The sequence below is a fragment of the Convolutriloba macropyga genome, chromosome 8 (genome assembly GCF_964194025.1).
Source record: "Convolutriloba macropyga chromosome 8, txConMacr16.3, whole genome shotgun sequence".
In the NCBI taxonomy this organism is placed as follows: domain Eukaryota; kingdom Metazoa; phylum Xenacoelomorpha; order Acoela; family Convolutidae; genus Convolutriloba; species Convolutriloba macropyga.
Genome location: NC_134475.1, coordinates 25,150,840 through 25,166,484, shown reverse-complemented (window position 1 = coordinate 25,166,484; position 15,645 = coordinate 25,150,840). Strand labels below are relative to the sequence as shown.

General features: G+C 37.7%; 3 protein-coding genes across 4 annotated transcripts in view; 2 read left to right on the top strand and 1 right to left on the bottom strand.

Annotated features, from left to right (window-relative positions):
- Window positions 1-15,645, top strand: part of LOC142344625 (trafficking protein particle complex subunit 2-like) — a 580,178-nt gene that overhangs the window by 309,569 nt on the left and 254,964 nt on the right. The gene's annotated exons all lie outside the window — the stretch shown is intronic.
- The window catches only part of LOC142344623 (ubiquitin carboxyl-terminal hydrolase 5-like), a 385,171-nt gene that overhangs the window by 309,564 nt on the left and 59,962 nt on the right, over window positions 1-15,645 (top strand). The gene's annotated exons all lie outside the window — the stretch shown is intronic.
- Window positions 1,224-4,789, bottom strand: LOC142344991 (uncharacterized). Its single transcript, XM_075397075.1, has 5 exons — window positions 4,341-4,789; window positions 4,093-4,238; window positions 2,179-3,888; window positions 1,659-1,979; window positions 1,224-1,573 (listed from the first exon to the last, which is right to left on the bottom strand). Exons 1-5 carry the CDS (start codon window positions 4,787-4,789, stop codon window positions 1,224-1,226), a joined length of 2,976 nt encoding a protein of 991 aa, XP_075253190.1.

Here is a 15,645-nt window from a genome sequence, read left to right as displayed (position 1 = left end):
TTTTTGTGTGCAGCTGTGCGTTTGGCTGAGCACAGTAACCTGATAAGTTGTGTATTGATGTGAGAGAGAGAAGTATTAATCAATGTTTCAATTGGCGGCAAGATTTGTTACGAATCAGTCGGTTTATATAGCATTATGTTCCCGCAATCATAGCTTAATGGTTGTGACATTCCCAACTCGAACTGTGACTTTTAAATCAAAAATCGGAAAGTATCGGAAGTCATTCTCGACTTCCTTCATTTAGAACAATTTTTAATGACCGTTTTTTTACAATGAAGTTAAGAAGCAGAATTGTATTTTGGGACATATGACTGGCTCGAACGATAGCTTTCGATCATCTTTCTGTTCTGTTTAGGTTGTCCTTTTGTTTCCTAATGAAATACACGTTTACGTTTTGTTGGATTTTCTCAAAATGAAGCTCGTCTTTCGGAAATTTAACTCGGCTGTGAAAGATCACAAAGAAACAGCTTGATTTAACAAACGCGGTTAGAACAAAAACCTTTTAAAAAGCGGCAATAGTTAAACACAAAGTACCTCACGTTTCTTTTTGTTACACAAACCACAAATTTAACAATGTGCATCGACTTTAAGCACAAATTCGGCCCGATTTTAGATATAATAATTAGGAAAAGAGCAATAAAATATTGAGATCTTTTGTGTTTGTGTCCCCAAGCGTAATGGGTGCAAGTAGTATCGTATATATACAGGAAGATCGGGGGGGGGGGGAGATCCTTTGGAGATCCGTTCAGCAGAGGGGGATCCCTGATCCCTTAGGGGAGATCTTTTAAATTAGGAAAGTGGTAATTGCGCTACATGTATTTGTCTGGTGGCTTATTGTTGGTATTGCGCTATTGGAAAGCCTTTCCAGTTTCAACTTGTCTTGCTTATTTGTGGCAAAACCTAGCAAAGTAGATTTGAATAAAACCTGAATTTATACGTTACAACATATAGAATAGAATTGTTATAGAAACTGTTATAGATAAGAGAATTAAACAAGTACAAAAGCGTCAAATTGCATACAAAATAGCGCATTGTTTTGTTAATTAAGAGTCTGACTCTATCGCTTCATAATCAATAAATGGGTTATAGACTGGACGTTCTTCTTCTATCTCATTTTCATCGGCAATTTCATCAGAATCAATATCAGACTCTGTGATTGCGGCGGTTCTTACGAAGCCGGGGTCAAGGATTTCAGCGTTGACAGTATTCGTTTCAACTGTGGTTTAAATTTCCTTCTGGTTTTCAATTTCGTACAACTCTCCAGACGACCAGGAACTCAACGATTCATTATCGAAATTGTCGTTTTCGTCGAAGAAACGATCGTGGACAATTTTTATGTGACCAAACGGCAGCGTATCGATCCCATTTTCAAGAATGTATCGTTTATCGTCGAAAGCGTTGAGCGACACTTTATTAATGGTTACTGTATGGAGTTGGTGGCTGCTAGAAGCTATTCTATGGTTTTGCGTGCGGATCAAACGACCAGAGGAGAGAGTTTCTTTGAATCTGTCATGCGTCAGTTGTCGTTGTGCTAATTTTGTGACGCCTTTAGCTGATTTCTTTTCCCCGCCCTCTAAATTAAAATATTGAACATTAGGAACAGTCCCAACTAACAAGCTGTATATTGATACCTGTGAGTTTGATGAAAACTAACTTACCAATTGCAATTACTGAGTAGAGTTTCGGCTTGAGAGCACAAAATTCTTGAATAGGCACGCTGGCAAACTCGTCCATGAACTTCAGGACGACATATTCGTTCACTTTGGAGAAGAGCGGGTGCTGTGGTGGATAATTAGAGAACTCGAAATGTTGCAAAATATGAATTTTTTGGCGTATATCTTCATAAACGTCTATTGTATTGATTCGATATAGCAGTGAATCAGTATCCGAGTAGAGAACTTTGCAATCAAAATATGGCTTCATCACTGTATAATGGAATTGGAACATGTGTAATTTGGCCAGATCAAGTACACATGCCCCTACAATAGTGGGTTTGTTCCAATAAATCCGTTTTTTTTGCAGTTTTCATCGCAGCCATGCTCTCTCCAAAGATTTTGAACGATTTAAAATGAAAGTTTTGCGTTCTTTGTAGCACACTTTGAGCATTTCGAACAATAACGACTTGATCACGGTTCCTTTTTGACTCGCACGTTTTTCCGAACGCTGAATTATTCATACCCTTATAGAACTTTTTGCCAAAAGCAGTACTGGCAGCAACCCGGAGACTGGTGTTTAGCTCCATGTAGGGTCGCATCCAGTTCGCTTGCTCAAACTTTAAAGCCCGACGAAGTTTTGTGATTTTGAGCCCCATTGAATTGTAGAATTGGGCAAGCCGATAATGTAGCGTGTAGCGGTCTTTAGGCAACAGCGTTTGGACGAGTTTTGGCCCAGATGACTTTTCAGGTAAGTGCATCTGTACTTTCAAATTTTTCTGGTAACCGCTCAGCCAAGAATGTTTGATTTTCAATTTGGATGGCGCCAGAGGGTAATCTTGATGAGCTTCATGAAATTCGGGTGGATAATCAATATCAACTTCAATTATGTATCCATTCTGTGCCGTTGACGAAAGTTTGAGTACTTCCTCGAGCGTGATGTGTGCATCTAGCGCAAAATCCTTCAAGGGCAAATGATCGCTCTGCATTACGCCGCCGTAGAGGTTATTTGCGTCTAGCATCAACGCATATGTAGACGGCTTAGAAGCATCATAGTTCGGCAGATGGCAGTTGTTTGCTTGAAAGAGTCGTTGCTCATAGATTGAAGACACTCCTCCGCGCATCATGTTCTCTACAAGTTCAAGTTGTTCTCTCTCGGTTAGCAAATGCAGGTCGGGTTTGCACACCTTGAGGAACGCATCTCCTGATAAATTTGATGCTCCATAGTACTGTGCGCAATCTAAACCGTACGTGTCATAGCAGATATCTCTGAAAGCCTCAAAAACGCACGCCAAGAGCAAAGTGTCACAGGTTAGATAAAGGTCGTGGTAGTCGCCGATGTTTTGACAACCAAATTTTGAAAACACTGTTTGAGCATGATTGTAGTCGGTTTCGCTGATAGTGACTTCACCGCCATGCAATGTATTTTTCCATTCCGATAATGGAGGCAACACTTTTTCTTCAAACACTTGTTCTGATGTGATGTAGGAATAACAGTAAAAACCTTTTTGGCAGAGAAGTTGAAAATCGCTATTGGAGTAAGATTCATACTTAGAGCGTAGAATGTCAAAGCGATTTTCAGGCAGATCAGCTACCAAGGACTCGAGAGATTGGGGCATGAAGTTAAACGAGTCAATTAACCTTATGTATTCGAAGATGGGTACTTGTTGTCCGGCCTCCGACTCAAAATTTTTTATGAACACTCCAACAGAGAGTGATATATAGTTTTCGTCCGTAGAAGGTATAACTTGAAACTTCGTTTCTGGCTCACACTCTGCTAGTGCAAGACATATATGATGAATATCATACTTTTTGATATTATGACCAATCATTGGCGTAAAGTTAGATGTTCTGCGACGAGTGTTACAGAGTTGATGCGCCCACCCTAGAAAATGACCATCGTAGTGACAATGGTCAAGAACAAGCTCAGCCTCATCGTTTATTTCGTTTTCACAGATCCAACATCTTGTGTTATTTTCACGCGCTGGAACAGGTCCTCGGTAGGGTCCGTAGAAAGTTCGTTTTCGGTTGTAGATGTCCCGTGCCAGTACGTGCAAAGATTTTACAAATTCTTTCATACAGTTGTCACCTCTTTTGAGTTCAAAGTAGACAGGAGTTGCTTTACCGTGTTCTATGGCTGCTATTGCATAACCACAAGGTTCATGTTTTTCAATTGCAACTGTGTAGGAAGTAGAGGGTGAGGGTTGTGCTGTAGCGATTGGAACAAGATAAGATTCTGTGTCAAAGTATAGAACGATAGGAAGAAACCAGCGTGCTTTCCAGTTTCTGAACTGTAGGGAAGTGTTGCTTTCTTTTGGCATAACAATTTCTGCTGCTGCATGTTCACTGCATGTTTTAACATGGTTTTGATAAGTTTCTCTGTTTGTACACAAATGAAAACAATTTCGACAAATACGCTGCGCTGCACGGTGCGCTATACCTTTGAAGTATGCGACAAATCGTTCCAGATTCAAGATGAGAACGTAGTGATGAGCATTCTCATCGTGGAGGAGAAGAAGGTCCATTGTGAACGATTTGTTTGGCTTTTTGGAAACGTAGATCATCACCAAACGTGTTCCCTCGATTCTGTAAACAAAACAGATTCATGAAGACCAATACAGTTTTAATATTTTGATTCGTTTAGCAGGAATATTTGAATTTTATTGATATTATTAAAGAAACACTTACCCGAAAACATTGACGCGAGCGTCGTTGGCGTCCTCAAAGTATGGGATCCTGTTTATGGGCATGGACATCTGATAGTCTCCAACCGGCTGTCGTTCCGCATTCTTGTACGTATCTGGATTCGTCTTTTCAGTTCCCGATCGACCGTCTGTCAGTAAATTGATTCGATTTTTGATGTGATACGCGGCAACGAAACAATACACGAAGCAGTTGTGATCAAAATGGTTTCGTATGTTGAGCAATGAACGGCATCCGTTCAGGAAACCAGGTAGAGCTATATATGACGATGCATGCACGGGGGCAAAGGCGGCTATCTTGATTTCCAGTCTGTTTACTTTGCGCAGAATCCATCCACTGCCTTGTGACGAAAACATGAAGAGAATATTCAACATCTTACTCAACATCTTGAAAAAATCTTCGTTTGAGAGTCCATCCAAGTACACTGTAGTCATTTCAGAGCTAGCAAAGATTTCGATAGCTTGTTCTTCGTTGTCATTTTCGTTTCTTTCTTTGTACAGATCCAGAGACACAACAAACTGAATTTTTTTGGCTGCAATCGAAACTTCGCTGTTTATAAGGCCGTTATGATGTCTCTATTGTTCAGCATGAACTCCATGAGATCTTGGTCGTCCTCCGTTCCATCAATAGTGAAAAGTTGAAGTGCTCCTTGAAAGGCGGATTCTGTTGGTCTTCTGCTTGTTTCACTAGTTCTCGAGGGCAGTCCATGTTGATCTCTTATGTGTGTGACAAAGCGATCAGCAGAATCAAAGCCAATGTAGCAGTAGAGACAACATTGTACTAACGGATTATGTCGGTTTCCGAAATGTCGTTCGAGAGTTCGTAGATCTCTTGTAGTGAAATCACAGTGTTCACAGCGGTACACTGGCACTCCAACTTCATCTGGATGCAAGTTCCTTTGGTGACGTTTGCGGTTGGTGCGAAATGTGAATTTGGCGTTACAAAATTTGCACGAGAAACTCATTGTTGAATCAATTTGAAGATAAAATGGTTTTGAGTTCGAGCTAAACCAAACCTTCAACTCTCTAAAAATAACCAACGTCCTGATTGGTTGAATTTGAAAACATGTTCAAAACGAAATTTCTAGGGACAAAGTTTCTTTCCAATCAGTTAACTAAAGGATTACACAAGAGTGAATAGTATCATTGTCCAATGTTCACAGCCCCATTAATTAAATTAGGAGATTGATGAAGCTTTAGAAACATTTTCTTTATCCCGTAAGAGGGCTTCTAGCATTTTATGCAAATTTAGTCCTGCTTTATGCAAATTCCATCATTCGCCAGTGAGGGCGTAGATCATGTTTTATGCAAATCCATTTGCATATATGATTGGTATTCTGGCCAAAGAGGGCTACAATCATGTCTTAAGCAAAGTTGAATTAAAATGCAAATACCAATGTTTTGCCGTAATAGTCGGAGACCTATGCGTATTTTCTATGCAATATATGCGTAATGACTATGCAATGACGTGTTTTAGCGAGCCTTATATGGTTAAATGGCTTTATTGGTGTTCTAGTGCAACTGAATATCTCTTTTTAGGCATAAAAAAGTTGATTATCAGTTTTTTTAACCAAAAACATTGAAAAAAATTTTTTTGAAAATAGATTTGAATTTTAGTATAACAAGTCCCATCAATGATTACTGGAGGTTGTAGCAGAATCAGTTGAGTGTTGAAAGATTTTAAAAAACTAAGAAAAAATGTTTTTAAAAGTTGGAAAAAAAATTGATTTTTTTTTGGTTTTTTTTGCAATTTTTAATGGAACTCATACTTGGCGAGCAGCTAGCTTCATCATTCTTATGATCAAAGTTTCACAGTGTGAGATTTTATGAAGACCGGTTTTTACAGAAGTGTGAAAAAACCTCGGGAACACGATTTTTCAAAACATCTGACAGCCACATGTTTTTAATTGAAAACAGGTGTTTGCGAAAACCGTGTTCCCGGGGTTTTTTGGCCATGATCATCATAACCTTTTATTTCTGTTACAAAGTCGTAAGAAAAATTCATTCTGAGTATTTTTCAGCAAAACAACCACATCATCAATTTTTTTCGATTTTTCGGAAAAAATGGCCTTTTTTTCAGAAAAAAAGTGTTTTTTCTCTAAAACTTTTTATGAGCAATTTCTAAAGTAACACCTTCAAATTGTAGTAAAAAACATAGGGATAACATTGAAACGTTAAAAAATTGCATGTTTTCAATTTATTTGAAAGAAAAAAATTTTTTCAAAATTTATAGTTTTCACAAAATTTTTGCTTTTTTACAAATAACTTTTTTTCTGTTACAGATATTAAAAATTTATGGGACCAAAAATTTAGAGCGTGTTGTTTTACATCATATAAGATACTTCTCAGTAGTTTCCTCATCAGTCTTCCACTTGTAGGGTGATAAGTTAAAGACAAAAATATATGACTGAACATAGATTTTGTTCTCTGTGACCCATAAAATTGTGCTCCTCCAAAATTTTTGTTAAGAGTTCTATTGTAGAACACTTTGCGCTCAGCAAAATGTTTCCTTACAAAATTATCCAACTTTTTTATTTTCATTGTTTTTTTTTCGTTTTTATTCAAAAATTTTCCAATTTTTCAAGCAAATTGTTCGAAAAATGGTTTGAAAATGGGCAAAGACTCCACCTCTCAATAGAGTTGTTCAAGTCCTATTTTGTAGACGATATTGAAGACGATATTGTGACGATAAAACCATGTTTATACATGTTTCTTCATTTGGCGAACTTAGTCACTTTTACAGGTTTTCGAAAAAAAAAATTTCAGTTTGTCTTTAGTCCTTCGAATTTTTTTTCTATTTTCAAAAACCAAACTAATAATATTAATTTTTTTTTTATACACAAAAAATATTTAATCTCCTTTACAAAATCGAAACAAATAAATCAAAGAAATTGACTCAACATTTTTATAAAACACAATTTTTGATTACTCCAATAAGCAATTCTTCACACAATCAAACTGAGAGTTTAGGTTTCCTTTCAGAAATTCTAATCAAAGAGTTTTTCACAAGGTCCAATGGACCTTTTTTTTCTTGGCGCGAGAGTGACTTTTGGCGTCTCGGAGTTGTCGGGTGTTGTTGTTGGTGATGTCGAGCCAGACGGTGTTCTGAAGTCGGTCGCAGACAAATTCTGCATCAATTGACTTGCAGTTGGTAGTGAGCCAAATTCCATGCAAGTTTCTCCTCTGTAATGGGTGAAAACAGAGACGGTGAGCTCTCCGGAGTCACAGTGGCACTAGGATCAGAAGTTGGCGTTGAAACACATCCTGGTGTTGGTGGTGGTGACTCGGGAGAATGTGGAAGGCCCCACAAATCGGCTAGGTCATTGCAGGCCCGAACTACTCCCAACTGGTTTTCGAAAAAGGGCACGCAGTCACAATCGTATTTGTATAGAATAGTTCGAGTTTCTTTTGGCAGCGTCACAATGTCATACGGGTAAAGAGGATGTGTTAACGACAAAGGTGGAACGAACCCGCCCGAAGTGATAAAGGTTCCACCGCAATCTTCACTCTCCTTTTTGTCCGGCAAGGTTGCAATGAAGTTAATGAAGATTTTAGGTATCATAAAGTGTTCAAGCGTTGTCCAATTCTCCTCTTTCTCGTTTGTCCTTTTTTGTTGGATAAAAACCACAAAGTTTTCGTAAAAGGTTTGGTACACAATTGTTCGCTCCCAGACATTGTTTTGGTCGCTTAGGATATGGAAAGACATTTTCTGCGTTTGAAGAATTTTAAAGAGATAATAATGTTTTAAAGAATTTTGGAATGCTTTGAAGAGAAGATAAGCAAATTGAATGTTTTTGATAATTGAACAAGAAAAAGTTGTGAAGGTATTTTAAGCGCAAGGATATTTGTTCACAAAAATTGACTTCTGCTCAGACAGTGGACTTTCAACAAAGTTAAAGAATTGCTGTTTCGGAACCGAAATGAATTGAAATGTAGCGAGGAATTTACCCCCATGTAGTTTATGCGAATTAACAATGTGAGTCCACTGGCAGTTCTCTTATCTGCCCCCGGCACAACCACAGGCCAACTATTTTGGCCCGGAATTTTGATTGAAAACATATGTGCTTTACTACTTTGTTTATAACAGAATTAGGCACACGCCTTAAAACTGCACATGTATTTACAAAATTTTAGTTGAACGCCAGGTGTTTTTCATTAATTTGGACCAAGTTGGATAAGTAGACCACACACGTGTAACCCACGCATGCCGCGCGCCTGAGATGGGGAGCACGTTGCTTGTAATTGAAACCAGACTTTGGTTCCTTGTTACGAGGGAATTATCACACCTAACACGTTTTATTCCCCTCTTATCAGTTAGTTTCTTTGAAACTCATGGTGTTAGGGACTATTACCAGTGTGTATTTGTGTATGTGTGTGGGTTATCAAGGCAATGCCAAGAAATACCTCTTGTTGATCTAAATATAACTCCGCGATATATAAATTATATGGGAAATACATGGGCCTCTGAAGACATGTGATATATGTAAATCACTTGAAACACCCTTATCAGTACCGTTTTGGAATGAATAGTTAACATTTGTATAATTTAACTTTTCGCTAACAGTTGACTACGTTCTACAACAAAAACTTCCAAGCTAATTTGGTACAAATGCCTTTCACTGCAAGCAAAGACAAAGAGTACGGTGATTGCTATTTCGATATATCCAAAACAGAAAAGAGGTTGATAAGAGCTACTCTCAAAACCTATGAAAACACCGGGACGTATGTCTTTTTGAAACTTTTTAAGAGAAAAGACAATGAATACGAATTTGAACAGAGAATATCCCTTACAACAGAGGAATTTGACAAATTTATGAAAAAAAGTGGCAAGATACGAAACTCGGTGCCAGAGTCAGAAGGGAAAAAAGATACTTCGGTTGCTAAAAAACCGGTGGCTAAAAAACCTAAACTAGCAGAGAAAGATTCTGGATACGAATCAGCGTCCTCATCCTCGGCTGCTTCCACAGGTTAATCAAAATGGTTGAAGCAATGTTTGAACGATCGCCGGGTTTCTTCTTCAAACAATTTCAGAAGGCGTTCAAACTTTCAGTTTGCGATGAAAAACCGGAGTTGAATGGTGTAAACAATTATGCTGTGTGTGTTCATTTTGAAAACCCCTTTTGCACTTTGAAAACTAATCACTACCATGTTTTGGTGGATACATCAGACGGGACAAAGTCTTCAGACAAATCAAAGTTTAAAAAAAGCTATACAGTGCCTTGTCTCTACACAACATTTAAGATTTTGTTTGCCAATTCAAATACCCTAGAGCTGAATGGAGAAATTTTTCAAAAGCTTGTTTTGGCGGTTGAATACAACAAAAATTTGAGCATAGATTCCCACTCAATTCAGAAACTGTTGCCAAACTTCTCTAACGTCGCTGCTAATCAAAAGGTCAACAACAGCAGCAACGTGACGTTGAATGAAGACAATCAACGACGACTACAGCGAGGAAGCAGCGTACAGTTTCAACTCCATCAAAAGTCATTGCAAAATTGTATTACAAGGTCCAATAACCAACAAACTCAAACTGATAGCTTTTCAAGTGAATCTCTAAAGAGATTTCAAAATATCTTGTCTGGGCCACACTCAGGTGCTTTCTGCCAAATAATGGACATTTTTTTGAGCGGATATGGTAATTTGCTTGTTGATACTGATGTTTTGTTTGTACGCATAGTGTATGAAGAGAAAATAAAATTTTGAAAAAAAAACTTTATTCAACTAAGCAGAGTTTTAGTAGAGTTAGTTAGAGCATCATATGAAGCGCAAATCGAATCAAATCAACATCACTCATTTTTACAATTTATGTGTTGTGATAAATGTAATGAGCAACATAAATACAAAATAAGCCACACAAAATAGAGTTTTGTGTTTGTATAGGTTGATTTCTAAGCAATTCATACACGTTTTGAATATCAAGATCAGCGGATGCCAGTCTGTTGTACAAACATTTGTATGATGTTAATTTCTGTCCAAGCGGATCAGCGAAAATGTAATTGCCATTCTTCCTACACAAAAGTGTCCAATGTGATCCAATAGAATCAGAGCTGGATACATTCACAATAATGAATCTGTTCTGTGACAATTTCAAGGGAAAATTATCAGCTGCAAAGACACCACAAAATTTGTACTTTAGAAGTTTACATGCTTGAATCAGGCTGTTTATCTGGTCTTCATCCATTAGTTTGTCAGAATATGATTTTTAGAAACTTTCCAAGCCGAATCGATGAAAATCGTGCTGGCTTTCTCACCAATAATGAAAATTTCTATATTACTTGGCAAGGCAACTGAAAACTTGAGTTCTATTGAAATTGAACAATTGGTGATTTCAGAGTGAATAAAATCATGCGACGCCTGCTGAGTGCTTGTGAGATCAAACACCATAATAAAATGGCTCGGGTACAATTTAATTCCATGACCATTGTCAATATAGGCTAAGTCTGACATTGTGTTGAAATATAAGCGTTTGTCATCAGTTGTATTTATTGGACTGTCAGCAACAGGAAGTCCATTTCGGTAAATACAAATCTGCTCCAGATTGAATTTACGAAAGTGGAAAGGATTGAGTTGTTTGCTTCCTAAAAACGCTTCATTTGTGTTAAGGCATATAGCTAGACGTCGAATTGGCTCCCTGCTGAAAACATCTTCTTGTTTCCAGCTTTGCAAGCCAGTAGAAGCAAGAAACGTTTTAGTTATGGTCTCCAAATAGGGATAGGACGCTGGACTTGATAGTAAAGTTTTTTCAATTGCAGAAACCACGTCATCGTTCAACGTCATTTTTCTTACATACAAATTAGCTTCTATAATTTTACTTTGTAGGATTTTGCAGCATCGTCGGAAATTGTGACAAAATCATCTATTGATCGTCGAAAAGAAATTCGCAGCGTCACACCACTCAAAAGATGTCGATCGCAAGTAAAAAAATCTACAGCTACTTTTCCATAAAAAGTGCATTCGGCAGATTGTCTAACCAAAGTTTTTCGTCTGTTAACTTCAGCTGCCAGAATTGCTCCGGGGTTCTCTTCGTATGAATAACCTTGACATGCCAACCAAGTTGCTTTAGCATCTTTGTTATGAGAAAATTCAGTTTCAATGAAACTTTTGTGAGCATAATTTCCATTTGCATTTGAAATTTTTAATCCGTTGGCAGATACTGTACAGTCAGAAAAGAGCGAATGTAAAACATTATTGCAGAAGTAAGGGGCGTCTGTTTTGGTGACGTCTGCTGCAGCTCCAGCGTCATATTTCAAATCGGCTTCAGAACCTTGAACTATCTTGCATTTGATTTCCAGGAAAATTTTTTGTAGGTCAATAAAATTATTTCTGTCTCCAGCCACCTCAAATTCGAGCATGGGTCCGTTAGGGCTGTACACTGGCCCTACTTTTTGACAAAAACTACCATCAAAAGTTACAAGAAGCGCTGGTTTTTCAAACAAATCCAGGGAACTATGTGTTGCCTCTGTTGGTAACATATTACCGATCATCTTTAACTCTAGCGAAGAAATCCGACCGACTTCTTTTTGGCTGTTTATTTTTTTAAATGACTGTCTTTCTCACATTAGTACTTTTTCTAGCTTTTGAGCCAGATCGTTTAGACAGTCTCCGATTCATTCGGTTTTGTCGTCTCATTCGCATTGCTAATGAGCCTCCTGTTTGCTTTTTAACTGTGTTCGAAATAGTGTTTTTCAACGCCTGCTTTGCGGATTTTTTTTGCTGACAACATCCACTAACTCTGGCACACTCTGTAAGAGAAGTTCTTTTCCGACACGTTTTTCTGCGGGTAGAATGAATGTTAGGGACTATTACCAGTGTGTATTTGTGTATGTGTGTGGGTTATCAAGGCAATGCCAAGAAATACCTCTTGTTGATCTAAATATAACTCCGCGATATATAAATTATATGGGAAATACATGGGCCTCTGAAGACATGTGATATATGTAAATCACTTGAAACACCCTTATCAGTACCGTTTTGGAATGAATAATTAACATTTGTATAATTTAACTTTTCGCTAACAGTTGACTACGTTCTACAACAAAAACTTCCAAGCTAATTTGGTACAAATGCCTTTCACTGCAAGCAAAGACAAAGAGTACGGTGATTGCTATTTCGATATATCCAAAACAGAAAAGAGGTTGATAAGAGCTACTCTCAAAACCTATGAAAACACAGGGACGTATGTCTTTTTGAAACTTTTTAAGAGAAAAGACAATGAATACGAATTTGAACAGAGAATATCCCTTACAACAGAGGAATTTGACAAATTTATGAAAAAAAGTGGCAGGATACGAAACTCGGTGCCAGAGTCAGAAGGGAAAAAAGATACTTCGGTTGCTAAAAAACCGGTGGCTAAAAAACCTAAACTGGCAGAAAAAGATTCTGGATACGAATCAGCGTCCTCATCCTCGGCTGCTTCCACAGGTTAATCAAAATGGTTGAAGCAAGGTTTGAACGATCGCCGGGTTTCTTCTTCAAACAATTTCAGAAGGCGTTCAAATTTTCAGTTTGCGATGAAAAACCGGAGTTGAATGGTGTAAACAATTATGCTGTGTGTGTTCATTTTGAAAACCCCTTTTGCACTTTGAAAACTAATCACTACCATGTTTTGGTGGATACATCAGACGGGACAAAGTCTTCAGACAAATCAAAGTTTAAAAAAAGCTATACAGTGCCTTGTCTCTACACAACATTTAAGATTTTGTTTGCCAATTCAAATACCCTAGAGCTGAATGGAGAAATTTTTCAAAAGCTTGTTTTGGCGGTTGAATACAACAAAAATTTGAGCATAGATTCCCACTCAATTCAGAAACTGTTGCCAAACTTCTCTAACGTAGCTGCTAATCAAAAGGTCAACAACAGCAGCAACGTGACGTTGAATGAAGACAATCAACGACGACTACAGCGAGGAAGCAGCGTACAGTTTCAACTCCATCAAAAGTCATTGCAAAATTGTATTACAAGGTCCAATAACCAACAAACTCAAACTGATAGCTTTTCAAGTGAATCTCTAAAGAGATTTCAAAATATCTTGTCTGGGCCACACTCAGGTGCTTTCTGCCAAATAATGGACATTTTTTTGAGCGGATATGGTAATTTGCTTGTTGATACTGATGTTTTGTTTGTACGCATAGTGTATGAAGAGAAAATAAAATTTTGAAAAAAAAAACTTTATTCAACTAAGCAGAGTTTTAGTAGAGTTAGTTAGAGCATCATATGAAGCGCAAATCGAATCAAATCAACATCACTCATTTTTACAATTTATGTGTTGTGATAAATGTAATGAGCAACATAAATACAAAATAAGCCACACAAAATAGAGTTTTGTGTTTGTATAGGTTGATTTCTAAGCAATTCATACACGTTTTGAATATCAAGATCAGCGGATGCCAGTCTGTTGTACAAACATTTGTATGATGTTAATTTCTGTCCAAGCGGATCAGCGAAAATGTAATTGCCATTCTTCCTACACAAAAGTGTCCAATGTGATCCAATAGAATCAGAGCTGGATACATTCACAATAATGAATCTGTTCTGTGACAATTTCAAGGGAAAATTATCAGCTGCAAAGACACCACAAAATTTGTACTTTAGAAGTTTACATGCTTGAATCAGGCTGTTTATCTGGTCTTCATCCATTAGTTTGTCAGAATATGATTTTTAGAAACTTTCCAAGCCGAATCGATGAAAATCGTGCTGGCTTTCTCACCAATAATGAAAATTTCTATATTACTTGGCAAGGCAACTGAAAACTTGAGTTCTATTGAAATTGAACAATTGGTGATTTCAGAGTGAATAAAATCATGCGACGCCTGCTGAGTGCTTGTGAGATCAAACACCATAATAAAATGGCTCGGGTACAATTTAATTCCATGACCATTGTCAATATAGGCTAAGTCTGACATTGTGTTGAAATATAAGCGTTTGTCATCAGTTGTATTTATTGGACTGTCAGCAACAGGAAGTCCATTTCGGTAAATACAAATCTGCTCCAGGTTGAATTTACGAAAGTGGAAAGGATTGAGTTGTTTGCTTCCTAAAAACGCTTGATTTGTGTTAAGGCATATAGCTAGACGTCGAATTGGCTCCCTGCTGAAAACATCTTCTTGTTTTCAGCTTTGCAAGCCAGTAGAAGCAAGAAACGTTTTAGTTATGGTCTCCAAATAGGGATAGGACGCTGGACTTGATAGTAAAGTTTTTTCAATTGCAGAAACCACGTCATCGTTCAACGTCATTTTTCTTACATACAAATTGGCTTCTATAATTTTTACTTTGTAGGATTTTGCAGCATCGTCGGAAATTGTGACAAAATCATCTATTGATCGTCGAAAAAAAATTCGCAGCGTCACACCACTCAAAAGATGTCGATCGCAAGTAAAAAAATCTACAGCTACTTTTCCATAAAAAGTTCATTCGGCAGATTGTCTAACCAAAGTTTTTCGTCTGTTAACTTCAGCTGCCAGAATTGCTCCGGGGTTCTCTTCGTATGAATAACCTTGACATGCCAACCAAGTTGCTTTAGCATCTTTGTTATGAGAAAATTCAGTTTCAATGAAACTTTTGTGAGCATAATTTCAATTTGCATTTGAAATTTTTAATCCGTTGGCAGATACTGTACAGTCAGAAAAGAGCGAATGTAAAACATTATTGCAGAAGTAAGGGGCGTCTGTTTTGGTGACGTCTGCTGCAGCTCCAGCGTCATATTTCAAATCGGCTTCAGAACCTTGAACTATCTTGCATTTGATTTCCAGGAAAATTTTTTGTAGGTCAATAAAATTATTTCTGTCTCCAGCCACCTCAAATTCGAGCATGGGTCCGTTAGGGCTGTACACTGGCCCTACTTTTTGACAAAAACTACCATCAAAAGTTACAAGAAGCGCTGGTTTTTCAAACAAATCCAGGGAACTATGTGTTGCTTCTGTTGGTAACATATTACCGATCATCTTTAACTCTAGCGAAGAGATCCGACCGACTTCTTTTTGGCTGTTTATTTTTTGAAATGACTGTCTTTCTCACATTAGTACTTTTTCTAGCTTTTGAGCCAGATCGTTTAGACCGTCTCCGATTCATTCGGTTTTGTCGTCTCATTCGCATTGCTAATGAGCCTCCTGTTTGCTTTTTAACTGTGTTCGAAATAGTGTTTTTCAACGCCTGCTTTGCGGATTTTTTTTTTGCTGACAACATCCACTAACTCTGGCACACTTTGTAAGAGAAGTTCTTTTCCGACACGTTTTTCTGCGGGTAGAATCAATTTTCGTGCAAGCGGTAAGGCGATTCGACCTATGCCACTTGCT

Coding starts and splice junctions, on each gene's coding strand:
- LOC142344991 (XM_075397075.1), bottom strand. CDS start 4,789: ATGACTACAGTGTACTTGGATGGACTCTCAAACGAAGATTTTTTCAAG. Junction 4,239..4,340: donor GCTCGCGTCAATGTTTTCGG/GTAAGTGTTTCT, acceptor TTTTGTTTACAG/AATCGAGGGAACACGTTTGG. Junction 1,574..1,658: donor CTACTCAGTAATTGCAATTG/GTAAGTTAGTTT, acceptor ATTTTAATTTAG/AGGGCGGGGAAAAGAAATCA.